The following is a 21,901-nucleotide window of genomic DNA, read 5'->3' on the forward strand; positions in this document are numbered from 1 at the left end:
TCAGATTCCAAAAGAGCACTTCACGTAATCTATCTGTACTGGGGGAGGGGGATGAGACTAATGGCAGAACTGAGGAGCAAAGTCCCAAAGCCAGCCCAAGAAGAGAGAAAAGGAGGTTAGTGAAAAGCATAAAGTTAGAAACTGACTACTATCTTTTAAAGAGAAACAAGGAAATGTGGACGAGGATGGAGCCAGATCACAGCATCCTGCTAAGCTTTCTGTTGCAAAGATTTTCCCTAATTAAGCTAAGCCAATGGGTTTCCTACCTGAAGCACCCCAGTTATTTCACTCCATGAACTACCTAGAGAGGCCATGACAGTGCTAATATTTCCTTTTAGATATGGCGAGTTTAGTTTGAAGAACATTAAATAATGAGGATATCAGTTAATATTTATTTTCATGTTCTCCCCTTTAATTTTCTATAAATGGTTTTGTCTAAATCATAAATCATTGCTACCCAATAATACGCCTATGGTATCTTTGTGTACGTTACTCCTAGGACTATTATTTATTATTTAGGACTTACTAAATAAGCAATTCTGGAATTGTCATGTTTACAAATAAATACCTAGTATAGACATATGAGTATACTAGTATAACATAACATACACATTGGGAAACATAAATACTTACAGATATATCTCAAGTATATATTTTTCTTTATGGAGTATTCAAGGAAAAAACTGCTGAAAGATAAATATTTGACAAATCCTTTCAATATCCTACTATGAGACACAGATTAGAAGGATATACACCAGCTGTACCTCTGGGAATTCAATTAGGGCTAAGAGAAAAAGGGACCTTTCCTTTTTTCTTCATACGCTCCAGTATTGTTTGAATTTTCTGTACTAACCCTGTATTACTTTCACAATTAAGGAAGAGGCTGGAGATGTCCTCTTCATCTCAAACATCAACCTGAAAGTTGTCTCCAACACAGCCCAACTCCTCAGGTCGACCAGATGCTCCTCCTCCAATGTTCCAGGGACCTTTGGTACATCTCCATGGGGGCAGTTCTTTCATTACATTGTATTTTTTTGTTTGTTTTTTGCTATTTTTGTTGTTTTCATACCAAACTGTAAGCTTTAGAAGGCAAGGACTATCTATGGCTTTTTATAATCTCAGAATTCTGCACAGTGTCTAGCATATAGTAAATACTCTAGGCACTCAATAAATGATTAAATCATAATGCCTACTAATAATAGTATCTAATATTTACTGAACACATACTTATGTGCCAAGCGCTGTGCTAACCAAATTATATTCACTATTGCATGTAATTCTCAAGAAAACTCTATGGAGTATGTACTATTATAATTTCTATTTCACAGACAGATGAGAAAAATTAAGTTTAGAGAATTAAGTAATTTGGCAAAGTAACACAATCAGAAGCAAAACCGGGAAACGAATCAAGGAAGTCTGAATTCATAGTTTGTGCTCGTAACTTCTACATCATAGTGAATGAATAAATGAATGACTATGCATGAACAAATAAATGTGGAAGAGTTTCATATCTAAAGAAGACTCCTCTTCAAGAGACAAGACGACTAAGGTAGAAAATGAAACCAGAGAACCATCGATGGGGGTGGGGAGAATACCACATAATAGATGTTATCATTATTGGAAAAAGCAATTCAATCTAAATATTCTAGTAACTTCCAGCAAGTACTGCATTCTCCTAGGTGGAGGTATACCTACTATGTTTCCAGAGGTAGTCCCTCTGGAAATCTCCCTATATTGCTAAATTGATTACAGAAACGGTCTCAGCTTTAGAAAACCAAGATCAACACTTCTATATGTAAACTTAAGGTAACTATCACTTTGATAGTTATAAAGAAATACCTATTGCTAGGGCATAGAGCTTTTATTAGCAATTCCATTTTTTTTCATGGATATAGCAGTAGTGTGATAAATAATCATTTACAACTACATAAAAGAAAGAAATATTTCCAAAAAGGTATGGGTTACCTACCAGTCCTTAATTCTTTTTTTTTTTTTTTTTGGGTTTCTTTCATCCATATTTATTAATTCTCTTTGTCTTGTAATTTAAAGATATATAAATAATGAGGAAATGATAGTCTCTGGTCTAGAATGCTTACACATTTTACACTATAAAAAAGTATAGTCATTTTATGTTGGAATCAAAGTATTTATTATATATTAAAAGAAAAAAATCCTATCTTACTTCTGCTCCCTTGAAAATCTCATTTCACAGTCCTCTTTTCTCTCCTCTCAGATCTTCCCAGTCTTGATTAAGTTTAAGAATTCCTGAGTGCCCACTTACTGAATTGACTCTTTTTTTTTTTTTTTTTAACATCTTTATTGGGGTATAATTGCTTTATCTTAATTCTTGATTAAAGAAGAATTAAAATTCTTTAGCAAGAAGAAGGTAAAAATGTCCAGAATATATTAATAATTTTTCAGGTTCACATCAGAGGGAAGCTGATGATTTTTCACAAATGTCTCTTATTTAGTGGTAAATAAACCCTTGGACAGACTCTGGGACACTTACTTTCACAATTCAAGCCCTTACCTATTAGCTAACAGCATTGGTTAGATCCTAAGTACTAAGCAAGGATGTGCCATGCTATTTTGCTTTGGAAAAATTCAGGGCTCAAATTAAACCAGGCTAAAGGGCCTTAGAGCATTCTGAAAACTTGCTGTTCAAGTTACCAACAGCTAGGACCCAGTGTGTAAATATTCTTCCGTCCTCGGAAGCACCCATCTATCCGGCTCCCATCTGAGAATTATAAAATAAAACCATTATTTTCCATGCTCTAAAACATTGCCTTCACCAATCTTTATCAGGGTCCTGGACACAAGCTTCTTTTCAAGTTTCTTTTTCATTCTATCCTTCCTTTTAGGACAGATACATTCCTAATTACTAATCTACCAAAAATGCCATAAACCAATGCATGGTCTTCAAAGAGAGCCATATAGACACATTAGACTTCTATTATTCAGAGCTTCTGCACCAACCATAAAAAGAAGTTATTAAACAGGCATCATATTTAGTTTTACTAGGGAAAACTCAATTTAGTTCTCTTTTTCTTCCTATAAAGCTTCATCATATGCTGGAACATAATATGTTCCAACCATCTGTGGTAGGTTAATATTGATTTCCCTATCTTCAATAGCGCATTTAAGATCAAAAAGCTTTAAAATGTTTAATTTCTAGTGATTCAATGGATTTTTTTTTTTGCTAATAGCAGAAAGTTATTTTTAGTAAATCAGGATGTTTTGACATTTCACAAAATAGTCTCTGGACTTGAAGAGGAATTATTATTTAAATATTTTGCAGTGAGAGAAGTCTCATGATTCTCTACCTCAGACTACTTTGCAATATCAATACTTGTGAGAGAAAGTCTTGCACTGTACTTCACAGCAGAAAAATCACTGTGCTGTGAGCACAACACCATTGATCCCACCAGACTTAATTCCTCTCGAAGGCCACAAAGTGATGGCCTTCTATGATCACTTCTTGGAATTCTCCTGAACAAGGATGGCCACAAACAAAACAAAATCAAATTATGTGAAGTGAATTAGAAAGTAGATTACATTTACTGCTAGGGTGACCATTTGGCGCAGTTTGGGCAGTTCAGTTTATGCTGATTATTCCAATGTAATAATTAATATCATCCCCTTTCACTCTCGAAAGTGTCCTAGCTTAGGTGATGAATTATATGGGTTCCCTCTTCACTGGAGACTAAAAAGACTATTCATTTACTTCATTGAGGTTTCTAACTACATGGACGCCCAGATTCCAGATGTCTGTAAAGTATATTTCATCAGGTACGAGGAGAAATGATGCTAGATTTCATTTCTGACTGGGCTGACAAAATCTGTGAAACAAAAATACAAGTGTCCCAATAAAAAATGCTGATGCCTTCGAAATTCCGACTGTGGTTGATTCATACTGACTTGCTGCAGTTTAGTGCTTTGTATTCATTTTATGCTTTTCTAAAACAGGGCTTCTCTGTGAGTCATAACAAATTAATGAGAAAAAGCAAATAACTATGAAAAACATTTTGGTGGAACTAATGGGACTTTCATTAGCTTTTGACTGTTCATGTTATAGATAAGCATCCCCGTTTGGGTTAACTTTATGACAATAACTAACATTCCTAGCTAAGCTGTCCAGAGAATCAAGCAATTGCCTTGTGATTTTAATCAATGTTGACATCAAGAGAGAACATTCAGACCCCTGAAAGTCTCCTCTTTTACTATATTAGTAACAGTCATCTGAATTCTTTGAACAAATATTTCAACTCTACTTTTCACCTTGCCAATATAATCATAATGATGGTGATTACAAATAATATGACTACTTTTATGAGTCACTCCGAAAATAACAAATCAAAGTAGTCATCATTCATGTCATAAACAAAGACACTTAACTACTGTTAGAAGAAGCTGGATGTGATCTTTCTCAAAAGAAAAATACTTTGACCAGTTAATTGGGTCAGATTGCCTCGCTTTAACCTATTCTCACAGCAGGCAGAGTGAGTCTCTAAAAACACCAACGCAGACCTACTAGAGAATGGACTTGAGGACACGGGGAGGGGAAGGGTAAGCTGGGACAAAGTGAGACAGTGGCATGGACATATATACACTACCAAATGTAAAATAGATAGCTAGTGGGAAGTAGCCGCATAGCACAGGGAGATCATCTCAGTGCTTTGTGACCACCTAGAGGGGTGGGATAGGGAGGGTGGGAGGGAGGGAGACGCAAGAGGGAAGAGATATGGGGATATATGTATATGTACAGCTGATTCACTTTCTTATAAAGCAGAAATTAACACAGCATTGTAAAGCAAAAACAAACAAACAAACAAAACACCAATCAGATCATACTGCTCCAGGGCTCAAAACTCTCCACTGGCCTGCCATCCCACTAGAATAAACACCTGCCATCCTTCCTATGACACACAAGGTTCTGCAAGCCTCTCAGACCTAATCTTCTATCTCCATTGTCTTCCTTCCCAAAGGTGCAACATGCTGGCTGGCGTCTTGCAATTCCTTAAACTCACCCAACCAACGTGTATCCATCTCAGAACTGCATTTGTTATTCCTTTGGGCTGAACTGTCCTTCCCCAGATTCTAGTATCGCTCTCTTTCCCCCCTCCTCCCTTAATTTAGAAGTCTGCTCAAATATCTTCTCATTAGAGAGGTTTACAGTAAATATCCTACCTAAAATAGCAATCCCAGACCCTACCATCACCCTACATATCCTTTCCTACTTTATTTTTCTTCACAGCACTTCTAGCTCATGACATTGCATTACGTGTTACATGTTCATCTGTTTATTATTAGCTTCCAACCACTAAAATGTAAGCTCCGTGAAGGCAGAGACTTTGTCTCTTTTGTTCAACTACATCTCTCTGGTGTCTGGACTAGTGTTCTAAATGAATAGTTCTAAGGCCTACACCATCAGTGAACTGATTACATTAAATATAACCTGATCATCTAGAACTATTTCCAAATTTTGTGTTGCCATATTTTGGTTTCTGAATCTGAAGCCCACAGCTTTCCCACTGCACATGATATTTAAATCAATTTCCTCTGAAAGGGTATTTCATGCAGTGTTGGTAAGAATATAAACATACACAAACCTCTTGGGAGGGAAATTTGGCTGTATATATATTAGAACTAAAAACAACAACAACAACAGCAACACCAAAACATATGTCGACTGAATATTTCCACTTCTAGATATCTATTCTGCAAGAATAAACACACAAGTGTATGAAGGTATGTGTGCAAGGATGTTCATTAAAGCACTCTGCATTTTTCAAGCTTGTGTTACTTCTATAATTTAAACAAACAAAATATCTTCCCTAGAGAGTAAGGTCTAAGCAACTACTAAGGAGAGCAGATTACAGTCTAATTGAAAGTGAGGTTTTAGGCTCCCCTGGTGGTGCAGTGGTTAAGAATCCGCCTGCCAATGTAGGGGACACAGGTTCGATCCCTGGTCCGGGAAGATCCCACATGCCGTGGAGCAACTAAGCCCGTGCGCCACAACTACTGAGCCTGCGCTCTAGAGCCCACGAGCCACAACTACTGAGCCCGCGTGCCACGGTTACTAAAGCCTGCAACGCCTAGAGCCCGTGCTCCTCAACGAGAGAAGCCACCACAGTGAGAAGCCCGCACACTGCAACGAAGAGCAGTCCCCGCTCGCCTCAACTAGAGAAAGCCAGCGAGCAGCCACGAAGACCCAACACAGCCAAAAAAATAAAATAAATAAATTTAAAAAAAAGAAAGTGAGGTTTTGAAGGGTAGTGCTGAGTAAAGGACTGCTAATCTCACTGCCAGAATCTGGGAGGCCTCAGGGTACCTGCCATACCTACAAGCCCTTTCCAAGAGGTTCCTTATAATTACAGGGTTTGTACCAGGTAAATGGCAGGCCTAGACACAGCTGACTGGACCAGGGAAGGGCACCTGTCCCAAAGGCAACTGATCACTTGGTTGACAGTGGCCTGTCAGGTGGACAGATTCTAGATCTACACCTCAAAGGGGCACGCTCAGATTTCTCTCAGGTAGTTTAAACATGGGGCACACCCAAGGAAGTCAGCAGTTGACAATGGGGCAAAAGCCAACTGAAACACAGACAAGACAGGCAGAAGCAATGTGACAGCAGGCAGGGCACAAGGGTACAGAAACCGGAAGTGCTGCACTGTCATTCCTGTTCTTTAGTGAGGCTAGGCTGCTCCTGGGCTCTATCACCCTTCCTTCCCCAGGTCGCTTTAAAATGAGTCCTCTTTAAACTATATTTTACTCTCTATTATTGTAATCTGAAGGAGTTTAACTAACAGAACATTAAATTGAGGACTGGATTAAGCCTTTTAAGGGCTTAACCTCTGAAAAGATGATGGTTCCCTTTATAGCCTCTAATTGTGTGTATTTCAAAATAAAAATAATATAAAACCCACAGTAAGTATAACCAAGTCCTGATAAGTCCAATTTGTTTTCTTTGGTCATTTAATAAAATAACAATTTTTTTCAAAAAAAAATTTTTCTACAGACCTACATTAGTGCTTAGCTTGCCTGCTAGGTAAACCAGTATTAACCAAGACAAAGGTGGGACTGGAAAGTCCTATCACAGACCAAAGAACCTTGCCTACTACAAGTCAGGACACCAGTCGACTAATGACTTCCAGTGGTAGACAGACAGCATATTAAAAAAATTTTTAATATGTTCTTATATTTTAAAAAATGGGTCACAGAGAAAAGAAGTAAGCACATGAGTAAACAGTATTTTACTCCCTAAATGTCCCTTAATGTTTTTCGATGCTGTTAGAAAATTATAGGAATATATTCAGTTATTAATTGAAAGTCCAGGAAGGTTAGGATATTTAGGTACCAAAGATTCAGAGAAATGAAATTTAAAATTTTCTTTTAAAACACCGAATACAAAAGTAACTTTCTTCTAATCAATTATTTACTAGTCTTTAGAGGCCACACAGTAGAAAAGTCTTGAGCCTTGCCACTTCCATTCTTTATATTATTCATTGCTGCATGATAGAGGCACAGTGAAGGGGCCAGAAAGGGATGCATGTCCAAAGTGTCAGTTTGCAGGATGGAACAAAGAACCTCGACTTTGCACATGTGGGTTGCAGCAGTGGGGAAAAAGGTGTAAACCTACTACATTCCCGTATCCCCTTTTCTCACCCTTCAATCCTGTACCATTAGCCCTCTTTCTAGCTCAGCTTCTCCTCTGTGAACCCAATATTTACATTTACTGAGGAAAGCAAGAACCCATCCTTTTTTTCCGAGAGGTCTGTTGTAGGACTTCTGATTGCACAGAGGTTTCTTTTTTTTTTTTTATGTCTGAACAAGCTTTTCAATCTCACGTTGTGGACTAGTCAGCTAGTGAGCAATAATGATAATCTGAATGAAATTTGTGTTACCTTTGGATTATACTATAAAATGTATCTCTTGGCATTCCTAATCCTGTTAGATTACTTTAGATGAAACTTTTGCCTACTTTATTGATCTGTCGTTTTGTTTTTTAATAGCTTTACTGAGGTGTAACTCATATAACATATGATTTACCCATTTAAAAGGTAGAGCTCATTGTTTCTAATATATTCATAAGAGTTGTGCATCCAGATCATGGAATGTAATCAATAATATAAAGGAACAAACTATAGGTGCACAACACGGAGGAACCAAAAACCACTATGCTAAGTGAAAGAAACCAGGTACAAAGGACTACATATTGTATATTACCATGTAAATAAAATTTCTAGAAAAGGCTAACCTATAGAGACAGAAAGCAGGTCCATGGTTGTGTGGCATTGGCAATGGGGAATGATGGGAACCAGCGTTAAGGGCAAATCGGGTGAGGGAATGTTTGAGGGTAATAGGAAGGCTCAAAAACTAGATTGCAGTGAGGGTTGCACAACTGCATACATTTATATTAGAGCTCACTGAACTGTATATTTAAAATGGGTGAATTATATATATGTATATATATATATAAATTATACCTCAATAAAGAATTTTTTAACATCTTTATTGGAGTATAATTGCTTTACAATGGTGTGTTAGTTTCTGCTTTATAATTGAATAAAGATTTTAGAAGAAAAAAAGACCAAACAAATAATCATGGATATAAACTAAACATACCATACCTCGATAGCTCCATTGATACCATGCAGGCTATTAATGATTCCTTAATCTGGACATGAAAATGTTTGCCATTCATTACTGCATCAGCAAGTTCTCAAACTGTTTGGTCTGAGGACACCCTTACACTCTTAAAAATAACTGAGGTCTCAACTTTTATGTGAATATTAGATGTCAATATTTATCATATTAGAAATTAAAAGAATTAAAAAATCTTTAGTGATTCAATGTAAAATAACAATAATAAACTTGTATGCTAACACAAAGAACATATTTAATGAAAAGTATAGCTGTTTTCCAGAACAAGAGAAAAAGTAGTGAGAAGAGTGGCTTTTTTTTTTTTTTTACATGTTTGGCAATCTTTTTAGTATCTGGCTTAATAGAAGACAGCCACATTCTCTTATCTGCTCCTGCCTTCAATCTGCTGCAATATCATACATCATGTAGCCTCTGGAAAACTCCACTGTACACTCATGAGAAATGGCAATGAAAAGGCAAATAACACCTTAGTATTACTAGGAAAGTAGTTTTGATCTCACAGAACCCCACAAAGGGTCTTGGAAACTCCTAGTGGTCTTTGGGCCATCCTTTGAGAACTGTTGGTCTAGATTCTGCTCTAGACCATTTTAATTGAGGTTCATTTTAATGAGATTACTTAAACTGTATTGTCATTAATACAAGCTTTTTGGGAAAATGGGATCAAAAAACTTTCTGAATACAGTTTTCAAAGTATATTGTACAGACTTGGCTGTAACTTAAAGTAAGCAATCAATATGAGACATATCATGCTACATCAATATTAACTTGTTGAACCTCAAACATTATTCTAGACTCATCAGCAAGCAGAATAAATAAGATGTTACTACACATTGTTAAAACACCTGATTGTTACAATGTTATTTTTTAAAACTACTGTTTTTTTCACTGATTCAGAAGCTTCTGTTTCACATTCTTTTCCATCTTCCCCCGTCTCTATTATAATAAAAGCTCCCCCTTAGTTCCTGTGTTTGCTTCTAAAACAACAAAATGTTATTGAATTTTTTCTAAAACGAACCTTGACATCATAACCTAAAACAATCATACTAATTTCAATACCTGAAAAACAGTTATTTAATGGTCTTTTTATAAAATGTGGTTAATTTCAGCTTAATTAATATTTATTTCTCTTGTGCTTCCCAGTAAAGGATAACAATACCATCAGTCAGTTTATTTACGTGTTATATCCTGAAATGGTTGATGATACTCACTAAAGATGTACCAGTTCATTTGGAAAGTCTCCAAAGGTTTGAAGACTTCAAAGACACCTCTTTGGATTGAAATGTACTTTCCATATGATGTGATTTAAAACTCAACAAAAATCTAGATATTTACAACCTAAACTCAATAAAAACAAAAAACAACAACAACAAAAACCAGTTTAAGTTCTTACTTTACAATATCTCCTTCAAGAGCAATCACTCTCTTAATGATCTTCTGTTCTGGGTTTTTAGGAGACCTAGAAAAAGATAAGGTTACATAATCAGTTGTGTCTGTTGTTTTAAGAAAATGAGAAGAAATTTTACAAGAAAATATGCTATATTAAAGTCATTACAGGATCCTTTGCAACCATGACATGACATCAGTCCTATTTAGGTCCCAAGTGAGATAGAGCTAAGAGTGAAAGAACTCTTATTTTAAACCTCTGAGGGAAAAGGATCACACTGAAACTTTTCAAAAACTAAAAAAAAAAAAAATTAATAAAACCCCAGAAGTATAAAGATTTTCATTATTAAATCTAAGTACCTGTAGGAAAGAGGATTCATACATAAAATAATTAGGCATTTCTTTAAAATGATAACATACTTAAGTTTCTTCATTTTATTTAAAATAAACAGAGGAGTTAGATTTAAACAAAGAAAACAATGAAGAGAGGAATTTTTTTGAAAAAAAAAAACAATTAGGAAATTCTTTTTTTTTTTTTTGTCCATGTTGGTTTATTTCTAACAAAGCACTTAGACCAGGCCCACCCAGAGGAGAGGATGTCACTTCCTCAAGGACTTGAAGTTTGGGGCTGTTCTTAACGCCTTGGTCCCTTGCCACATTTCCTACTTAAAGCTGCTTCTGACCCTTGTGCCAAAGGATCAGTTGGAGAGGGGCAGGGCCCAGCCTTGCTGGAGTCTTGTCACTTGTACTTGCATCTTTCTACAGAAGCACAGAGGACACAGTGTTTGAGGTCCCCCTAAACTCTGTGTTTTCCTTCCTCCAAGACCCTACCCTCTTTGGGGCATAATACTGGACAGTCCTGGAGAGAGACGCAGATGCAGGGAGAATCTGGGGTTCGGGTTTTAGGGTATGGTAGAGCTTGATGAGGAGGGACAAGGGGAGGAAATTCTTTTAAAGCACAACTAGGTTTAGCCATTTAAAGATTATGTAATTCAGAATGCTAAGACAAGACTAAAAGAAATTGATAGGTTCTGATATACTTAATGCAGACATCATTTATTTTAATCTATGATTAGTAGCTTATGGTAAATGTTTACTTAAGGTAATACTATTTACTCAAATAAATACTCCCCTCCCCTTCTCTTCCCTCCTCCCCCCACTTACTCTATCTCTGGGATTCCTCACTCTAGGAGAAGCCATGTCTGTTTCTCAGCAGTCCTACTGAGAAACTCATTTAGTGAGGAACTAAGGTTGGCCAACCTTCATGTGAATGAACTTAGAAGTAGATCCTTCAACACACTCATAGATACAGAGAACAAATGGGTGGTCGCCAGGAGGGAGGGGAGTGGGAGGTTGGGTGAAATAGGCAAAAGGGATTAAGAGGTACAAACTTCCAGTTATAAGATAAATAAGCCACTGGGATGTAATATACAGCAAAAGGAACATGGCCAATAATATTTTCATACCTTTGTATGGGTACAAATGGTTACTAGACTTATTGTGGTGATCATTTCCTAATGTATGTAAATGTCGAATCACTAGGTAGTACACCTGAAACTAACACAATATTGTACATCAACTACATTTCAATTAAAAACAAGCAAACAAACAAACAAACAAAAACCAGTAGATCCTTCAGTCCCAGTCAAGTCTTCATGAAGTGCAGCTGTGGCCAATAGCTTCATGGCAACCTCATGAGAGACCCTGAGCCATACCACCCACTGAAGCTGCTTCTGGTTTCCTGATCCTTAGAAAAATGTGTGAGATAATGTTTGTTGTTTTAAGCTGCTAGAAGTTACACAGCAATGGATAACTCAATCTTAGTACGTTCAATTTCCTGCCAGTAACATTTTTAGTCTTTTGATTTAACATGTGTTTCAAGAAACAGCTCACATATCACATAAATGATCACTTAAGATGTATTTAAAAATCAGAGATAGATAAAAATATTTTCAATTCAAGTCACATTTTGAATTGAATTACCTTTAAAAAGCAAGGTAAATGGACAAATACTAAAAAGATTAAATACATTCAAAATGTAATACTTTGCCAAAGGAAATATGCAGTTTCAATAAGATTTATATTTCACATTATATCTTGCAGAGAAAACAAAATCATCTGAACCATTTGAGTCTACTTGTGAAACTTAGTGACATAACTTTCCACTAAATTAACTATTAATATTCTTTATTTTAAAAGGAAATTTGATCAGAGTTTTTGACTGAACTGTCCCCTTCACTGAATTGACTAAACATTATATTTCTATAAATTTAATGTCATTTATGTACAGCTAGAGTGAGGGATCTGGCACATTCAAGATGACAGAATTCATATCTTCTGTGCAGGGTTACTTATAGATCTTTAGAAAAATTTGCCCCCGTGTCTCTCTGTTTAGATAACCAGAAATGTATAAAAAAAATTCAACCTCAGTGATCACTAAAGAATTGTATATTAAAACAATAGGACACCACTTTCCTATTATATTGACAAAGAAATAGTAATAATACTATTAATACAGTTTGTTGTTGAGGATTTAGTACATGTCCTAAAGTACAGGATCATGTAACATACCTTTTGGTAAATAGGTTAAGATTTTATATTCTCTTTAACATATCAATTATGCTTTTAGGAACGTATCCTTATGAAATGGTTGTGGATGTATACAAAATTTTAGCTACATGGATGTTGTCTATTTTAAAAAAGAGAGAAAAAATCAACAAGAAAAGATTGGTGAAATAAATTATAGTCCATCCACATTATAAAATATTCTTCAATCATTAAAAATGACGCTATAAAAGAATTTTTAATGATGTGTAAATGTCAACAGGATACACAGATTTAACATGCGAGCTAGAAAATTTATGTGTACCATGACCTTGCTTCAGTAAGTATAAAGAGAAAACGTGCATGCAACTGTACTGGGAAAAATTAGGAAGGATATAAAGCAAAAGGTGGGGGGCATAGTTCTGTGTTTGATAAAACACATGCCTGGATTTTTGGTTCAGATTACTGGGAAGTCCATTAGAAAATGACAAATATTTGTGTCACATGATGTTAACTGAGAAGAAACGTTCCAAGACAGGAGTGAGACCTGAACTAATTATCAAGTCTCCCCACCTAATATTGACGTGCTATTAACATTAATGAAATAACATGAAATGCAACCCTTATCAGCATAAAATAGTATTTACGCCACAACCTTTAAGCTTTTGAGATATACTTGAAAAGTATTTTATATTTTAAAATAACCTACAGAGTAAGATCATGAGGCAAAATAGAATACACAAAGTGAGCTACGTATATAATTAAAGTCTTATGAATTACTACTTCAAATGTATCTATAAATTTTAATGTAATATTAATCTCATGAATCTAATCACATGATTCAAAATTTTTTAAAAAGGCTATTACTAACATTAATCCCATTACTGTTCAAAATCTATAACTATATTTTAATCATTAGGCTGCTGAATGCATTACTTGGATGTAAGTACAAGTGGTACGAGAGTTATTACAGATTTACACTGTGATGGTCACTGAACTTCCCTTTGTCTACATTTTCTTGGCCACTTGCCTGTCTTCTAGAAGTAAGAAAAATAACAAGTGAAGGATTATGCCTTACTTTAGGGACACGATGTATGCTGCCCAATAAAATTTGCATTTAAATTTGAAATTTTAGTGTTTTCATAATAAGCATTGTTTTACAATATTTATTTCTGGAGTCTGAATTTTAAGCATTCTGTTTTATGCCAAAGATTTAATTAGGCAAAGTTCTCCAGAGGTTTGGACAAGATGCCTAGAATCGTCTCTCTACTGCATAGGTCTCAGTAGATCAGTTTGATGTGGCAGACTTATCTCTAACAAGAATGGTTGTGGGGAAGGGTGAAGGGTTAGCACAGACATAATAAGATTCCTGTGTTATGTAATGTACCTCTCCTTGAATTTCACTTCCTATCTTGATAGAAGTGTTGCCATTTTTACCAACAGAGCCATGTCTTCAGTCTCATAACCTTTGTAGCTAATTTCACGTTTGTGTATGTTCCCAAAAGGTTGTTATTTTGATCCTGTTTGGAACACTGGGAAGGTACTCTGGAAAACTCAAGAGAGACCCTCTTGTGTTCTGTGGGAATGAGGAGATTAGCAAGTGTACCACCCTCTCTGCTGGTACACTTGTGCTCATCCTGATGTCAGACATATACCTGAACCCTGTGTCTGAGCACGTTCACCCTTCTCCCATTTATAGTAAAATTCTAAAACCTCCCTCTGTGGGTTGTGTAGATTTTTATATTTATATGGTTCAGGATTGGCCCAGATTATTATAGAATTCATCTCAGGATTAGAAGTCACCTTGGCATATATCACAGAAAGGTCTAAATTTTAACTCTTCATTAATGAGGTAAAATTAAGAACTAATATTCTAGGAATGACCTATAATAGATACACTATTTTTTATACTGTCGAAAGGATGGACATGCATTAAATCAACTAATTTTACATCATCAAAATGGTAAAAAAAAAAGTATTGCTACTGTATTATCAAAATGAAAATGAAAAGTCCACACAACAGAATAAAAAGTCATGAAAAACCTTAGCAAACGATAGCTTCTCTTCTCTCTCTCTTTTTTTTTTTTTAATTTTGGAAAATATTGCCTGGGTTTCACATGATTTTCATAGGTTAGAGCTAGAAAAGGCCTATGAGTGTACCTAGTCCTTTCCTGGCAATATTCAGTCTCACCCATTCTCCATGGCCTAAGGGTTTCTGCTTGGGCACCTTGTGTCCTACAAATGCATGGACTGGGGGACATTGGAAATGGAATCTATGGTCACTGTTCCACCTTTGGTACAGACAGCTGCTGACTGTAGGCAAGCCCTGTAAAAAATCTGGGTCTCATTTTCGGAGAGATAAGGCTAGCTCAGAAGTCCTAAACCAGAAGTCAGACAATCAGATCTAGCTTGTAGAAATGTTTTGCTTGGTCCACACATCATTTATTTATTTATTTTTAATCTGGAGCTGGCCAAACAAACAGGAGACTTCACATAAAAATTCTAATTTCTTGTTCCTCTTAGAAAAATACAAAGATCTGGCACCCCAAGCCTACACTCTTCCATGAAAAGAGTCCACTGGATCTGAGAAGCAGATCCTGAGAAGTTGCCCCAGTGCCAACAGCTTGTTTCATGTTGGTCTCAGTGTCTGACGACACATGAGTTTGGGAACCCCTAGAAATCTTGATGATTTCTTCCACCTCTAGCATCATATAACAACTGAGAGAACACATGAAAACTCCAGCAGAGGGTCTAACGCATAGTAGGAAATCGGTAAATCTTAGAAGCATGTCTTCCTAAAATAAATTCATAAAGGAGATCAATTAACTGGACACAAGCAAATCGTTAGGATTTTTTTTTAAGACTTACATAGATAGAATATTTATTTCAAAAACCCTCCAATAATTTCAGAGTCTGTTGCATTAGAGGGCAAGAAAGGCATTTTTAAAGGTTTGGTCAAATTTTATTACACAATTAACTAAAGAAACATGAAAACTAAATATAGCTGTATTCATATTGGAAAGTCACATGTCAGTTTTAAATTAAATGGGTGTTATATGTAGAATCATAATAAAAATGACTTTTTTCTATGTTAAATTCTGTATTCTTGCTTCACTATCAGTAGTAGCTCGAACTTTGTGCAAACAGCCCCTTTTATAATGATCTATTTTCTAAATTCAATGCAGTTTTATTAATTAGCACTCTAAAAGTTCTTACTTAGGTCAGCATTTCAGCTACATTTTTGCCCCTTGCAGACTTCTCTTTGTATCATGTGAATCTTTGAAACTTAAACAAAAGAAATTATCAAGACTTTTTTGTTGCTCTTTGGGTTTATTCTTGAAATCTTCACAAGTGTGAAGCTTATAACCTCAGAACAGTTTCAGAAAAGTGTATGTATGGGACTTCCCTGGTGGTGCAGTGGTTAAAAATCCACCTGCCAATGCAAGGGACATGGGTTCAATCCCTGGTCCGGGAAGATCCCACATGCCATGGAGCATCTAAGCCCATGCGCCACAACTACTGAGCCTGCGCTCTAGAGCCCGCAAGCCACAACTACTGAAGGCTGTGTGCCTAGAGCCCATGCTCTGCAACAAGAGAAGCCACCACAATGAGAAGCCCAAGCACCACAACCAAGAGTAGCCCCCACTTGCCGCGACTAGAGAAAGCCCGCTCACAGCAACGGAGACCCAATGCAGCCAAAAATTAATTAATTTAAAAAACAAACCCAAAAAACCTATATGTCATAGAATAACCTTTAAAAAAAAAGTGTATGTATGTGTGTATATATGCAATTCCTAACAAGTACTCTTGCTCAGATATCTCATAAAACGCTCCAATCCAAGGGCCTCATTGTTAGGAAAGTGAATTACAGATGAGGTGGCAAGAACCCAGGTTAATGCTTCAAATTTTTCTTCTATGATACCATGTTTTCTTACATAGGGAACAGGTCTTGGGGGAAGGGAAATCCTGGGAAAGGATCACCATCAGGCAGGGGCAGAGGGTTGTTATGTGTGTAGAAAATCCTAGTGGGAAGTGAGTAGAATTTCAGAGCACTGGGGACAGTGCTCTTGGGCAGACATTTTGTGGGTGGGGATGGGGTAAGGAACGGATGGCTTATTCTCTCAAAGCAAACCCTCGCTGAATCAGGCTCCTGAGCAGTAGCAATGTGATCCTATAGAGACCCTGAGAGGTTCCAGTCGGGGTTCTAGTGTTCCAAGAATGTAGCAGCAGGAACAGTAAGCTTATGTTTCCGATTTATGGCAGATAATTCCTTATACAAATAAATATATTCTAATAGTACTTATGAAACAACAAAAGCATGAACTTTAAAGAATTAAACTGTTGTCTATTGATAAACATTTTCTTGGTTAAATTTAAGAGTTGTCTCACCGTCACTAACTACGATTAGAAGAAGTTTAATATGCAAATAGTGACAACTTGTCTTATTAGTAAATCAGCCTTGATTATACAAAATCAATTAAATGTGTATTATGACTCTAACTTCCGTAACTGAAAAAGTTGAAATGGTTTTGTAATTGACTGTTTTGATTCTGAAAAATAAATGTCTTCACTTAACTGTGAAAAATCTAAGAAATTTAGTATAATCATAACAATGAGCTAATTTCTACCAATGTTTATTAATTCAAGCATTTCAAAACACAGAACACTGCAATATTCAGTTGTGAACATAACTGCACTTACACTTCACTGTCTAGAATTGTATGTAAATGAATATATATAGTACATACATAAAATATATAGCACTTATGTAATACACACATGTGTGTATGTGTGTATATTCCACCATACAATATGGAATCATACTATTTAAAGAAACTCCTCTGAACTATAAAGAAAATTCGGGGCTGAAAAATACATTCCCTCATTTATTTATTTTATAAATTTGTGTTTTCACACATTGAATATGCTTAAAGTTGACCATATCTGTGGAAGTGGAGGAGATGAATACCTAACATAAATATAAATATTGACTATTCTTTCAGTATAGACTCTCAAAGTGCAGACATTCATATAGAAATACTACTACTCTGTCCCCAAAGTATGCACTCAGGAGTGTCTGAGCGGTTTTTGCTGTACTCAAGACAGGTTTTACCCCTCTAGCCGCACTATCTCATTGAGTATGACTTTTTTGTAGAGTACCACTTAAGGCTACGGAATAAAACAAAATTAACTGGTCTTCAAATGAATTAAAGCCATCAGTCTAGTCTCATAACCCTAATATCATGATTAAGCTAACTGGATTTATACTTTAAGCTTTAAACAGGTTGGGAAATAGTGCCACATACATGCGGTAGGCTTGAAGAATATACAAACAACAGAACTTGAAAGTGTAAGCTATTGATATTTTCCACATCAAGCCATATTTATATGCATGAATATGGCACAGAAAAAGCAGACCAACTGAAATGCAAAATGAATAAATTCAGTTCTCTGTATCCCTGGGTTCTGCATCCATGAATTCAACCAACCACAGGTTGAAAACATTTGGATAAAAGAGAAATTCCAGAAAGTCCCAGAAAGCAAAACTTCAATTTGCCGTGCATTGAGCACTACACTAAATCCACTGAATCGAGTGGTGTGTAGGCTGCTGCAGCCTCCTGCCGTTCCACAGACACTCAGTCTCTCTCCAGCACCCAGTCGTTTGAACACTGTTCACCCCTCATCTTGTTCGTTGGCTGCTTATGCTGTAGGCACCCTTCGTTTCTGTGAAGCAAATGGCTCCTAAAAAGCCATTAAGTGGTCAAAGCATCCCTCAAAGGTTAAGAGGGAGCGTAAAGTGCTTCCTCTCGAAGAGAAAATGAAAATCCTAGATCTTTTGGAAAGTGTCGTGTCGCTTGCCAAAGTGGGCAGTAAGGTCGGTAAGAACGAACTGTGCATTCACACAATAAAGGAGAAAGAAGCTAAAATTTGCGGAAGTGTTAGTGCTTCACGTACAATTGCAACAATAGTCTCTCTGGTTGATGTTAAAGTGCTTGCAAAGACCGAGAAAGCATGAAGTGTGCGGCTAGAGGACATGCCACAGGAGCGTATCCCTGTTGATGGCAAAGTTATGCGTGAAAAGCACTCCATCTCTACGAGCGTTACCGTGAAGGGGCTGGGGAGAGTGAGAGGAAGGAGATGAAGGCTGCTAAGGGATGGCTGGCGGGCTACGAGAAGATCACGGGAGAATCAGCATTGACTGATGCCAAGCGTCATCAGTGCCCCCAGAAGAGCTCAAGAAATTCATAGAAGAGAAAGGCTACCTTCCAGAGCAAGCCTTCAATAGTGATGAAATGTGATGAAAACCCCAAATCGCCTGCCTGTGTTCTGGCAACACAACAAGGAGGCTTGGGTGATGGCCATCTTGTTCTTGGGATAGTTCCACCAGGGCTTCATTCCTGAAGTGAAAAAAATACCTCAAAAAGAAGGGGCTGCCATTCAAGGGCCTCCCCATTGGCAATGTTCCCAGCCACCCCAATGTCTCTGCTTCACCGACAAGAATGCAGAAGTAATGTTCCTGCCTCCTAACACTATGTCACTGCTGCAGTCACTTGATCAAGGCATCATCGGTGCATTGAAGCAACTTACACTTGCCTCACCTTCAGGAAGACTTGTGGATTTATGGAAGAGCTTCACAATTACAGAAACTGTAGATGTCCCAATGCCCAAGACAGGAGTGCATGTTGGGAGCCATTATGGAGTGAGGTTGTCTATGATTTCAGGGGCATCCCCGCTACTGATGCAAAAGTCAGGAATGTTCCAAGGGAATTTAGTGGGGAAAGCTTCTCTAACATGATTGGGGACAATGTTGAGGAACACCTAATAGCATAGAGAAACTTTTACCAACAAGGAACTCAAAGATCTGCTGAAATCCTCTAAGATGATGCAGAAGATAGTGATGCAGAAGACTTAGAGGAGGCAGAACTATCAGTTTGGATGCTTGAAAAATCTGCAGCAGTTTTGTTTTTTCTTTGACAGTTTCATGCATTAAAAAGGACATGAGCTTCAAGTATGATTCTTTGATGGAATGAAGCCTCTGTATTACCTGAGGGATAATGATGGACCTAGAACCACTGCAAGATTTGTTTGATGATGAAAAGAAAAGAAGAAACAGCTTCCTATAACAATGTTTCTAACTAAAGCACCTGCAATTGTGAAGCTCTGGCCTTCAAGCTTGAAGATCCTCAGCCCTCAGCCTCTACAGATCCTGACATTAGTATCACTGAGCCTCCTCCAAAGTCTCAACATCTGCAACTGAAACCCAGTTCATCCTTCTGATGTCCTGCCAGAAGGTTCAAGTTAGCCTGGTGTCTCACCATTTACCTACAGTGCCAGACATCTCATCCCCTCACCCCATCAGCATGGTAAAATAATACAACAACCATCGTTGTCGTCGTCATCACCATCATCATTATCATCATATGAGGGTTATCAAGAGAGAATAATCAGGGTTTTGATGAGGGTTAACACAGTGTGTGTGTGAGTGTGAGAGAGAAGTGAATTTATATTTTCTCTGTTTATAATTATATTTTCTATATGTACTTGTATTTTAAATATTCTGTGTTTTATTCTATATATTTCTCTTTCAGGTCATTAAATGAAAGCAATCTGTAAGTATTCAAAGAAAGAAAATGTTACATTGTTGCTGACATGTACTGTGCAGTTAGGCCTGCCATGGTTGCATCTGTAGTGAATGTATACAGATTTTTCTTGTCATTATTTTCTAAACAATACAGTATAACAACTATTTACATAGCATTTACATTGTATTAGGTATTAGATGTAATCTAGAGATGATTTACAGTATACAGGAGGATGTGCATAGGTTATATGCAAATACTACCCCTTTTTATGTAAGGGACTTGAACATCTGTAAATTTTGGTATCTGAAGTCCCCCTCGGATACCGAGGGACAACTGTCCTGGTATGTAAGAGCTGAAGTGAGGACATTTACACCAATGCTCATACAAGACGTTAGTGGTACCTGCAGTCACCTGAAAAAGGCTATTGGAAAATGGCACAAGGATCATCCTGTCTCTAACTTAGCTCACTCACAAGTTTGCCATGATATTGGTCATATTGTGACGTGTGAGATGCCAAGCTCAGGGCAGGGGACATCCTAGTAAAAGTGAGGAACAAAGACAGTCTCGACCATTTTACCTGCAGCCAGCACTTAGCACCCACCCACCTTTTCACCCATAATTCATTTCTAACCAGAATGAATAACCAAATATCTGGAATAAATGAGACAGAATTTTTATCCTTATAAATACAAAAATGAATACTTTACCTATGGTGCATTAAGCTTTTGAAGTTTGCCTAATTGAGCCCAACAGGTGCTTGCAATGGACAGAAGCTGTTAAATTCACACGTGCCCTTCAGAGGTGTGCCCTCCAAACAACATGGCCAGAATGTCTTCAATGTAACTTTCTATGATCAGATAAAAAGGTGACATATAAACTGATGTACTAAACCCCGGCCCTTTTATCTCATGACTGTGGTTACCATGTGATACTTTTCAGGGTCAGGCAATAAATAAATAAAGAGTCGGATGGGAATGGGGGTATTTCAGTGGATGCCAGCATGAGAGCGGAGGGTGGCGGGTTGGGGGGTGGGTTTACAACTGAGAACCAGACAGGCCAACATACCTCTCAGTAGATACCAGCATGAACTGAGGTCAAGCTGTCCTTCCCCTGATGCTAACACAATATAAACTCCCCAAAGCCAAGATACTACTCTGACAAGATGCAGAACCGTAAACAGACGTAAATTGCTCTGAATTGCCTCAGAAGGCTCTTAAGTTTACCTCAGCTTGAAAATACTAGGTTTTGTTAGCAATAAGAAACTTAAATCCAGAAACGGCAAAATGAAGGTATATACTTTTGCATACTTGGTTTTTATGGCCTGAGAATTTGCACCCATTCCATTTTCTTTCTTCTACTGCATATATCTGTGGATTACCATTTCTAGTTACCGTGGTGACATGCATTATTAATGTATCTACTGTGCTGCAGATTCAAAATTTCCTAGTAAAACTGAGTTAGGTATATGCGTGAGGAGAGGTGAAATTCCACACAATCATGGAAACTATCCTAATTTCTCTAAAATGCTCGATCTCATGGAGGAGGTTGACAACGTAGAAGTTAGAATATAAGTACAATATGAAGCTTCCTGGCTCATTTCTGTTCTAACCCTGTTGGACTTATTAATTTTTAAAATACAGTACTATTGTTTTGAGGAGGAATTCTGTTAGGTTCCAATAACTACACACAATTTGCTCCCTTGAAAGCGTCAACATTATGCCCCCAGT

General features: G+C 37.0%; 1 protein-coding gene across 9 annotated transcripts in view; it reads right to left on the bottom strand.

The window, feature by feature from the left end:
* IMMP2L (inner mitochondrial membrane peptidase subunit 2) overlaps positions 1-21,901 on the bottom strand; it is a 969,308-nt gene that overhangs the window by 316,988 nt on the left and 630,419 nt on the right. For all 9 annotated transcript variants that reach the window (XM_079932145.1, XM_079932149.1, XM_079932144.1 and 6 more), the window contains one exon: positions 10,055-10,120. In XM_079932145.1, coding sequence (XP_079788271.1) covers positions 10,055-10,120 — 66 coding nt within the window. The remainder of the gene's footprint in view (positions 1-10,054; positions 10,121-21,901) is intronic.

Source organism: Stenella coeruleoalba (assembly GCF_951394435.1).
Source record: "Stenella coeruleoalba genome assembly, chromosome: 9".
Taxonomy (NCBI): domain Eukaryota; kingdom Metazoa; phylum Chordata; class Mammalia; order Artiodactyla; family Delphinidae; genus Stenella; species Stenella coeruleoalba.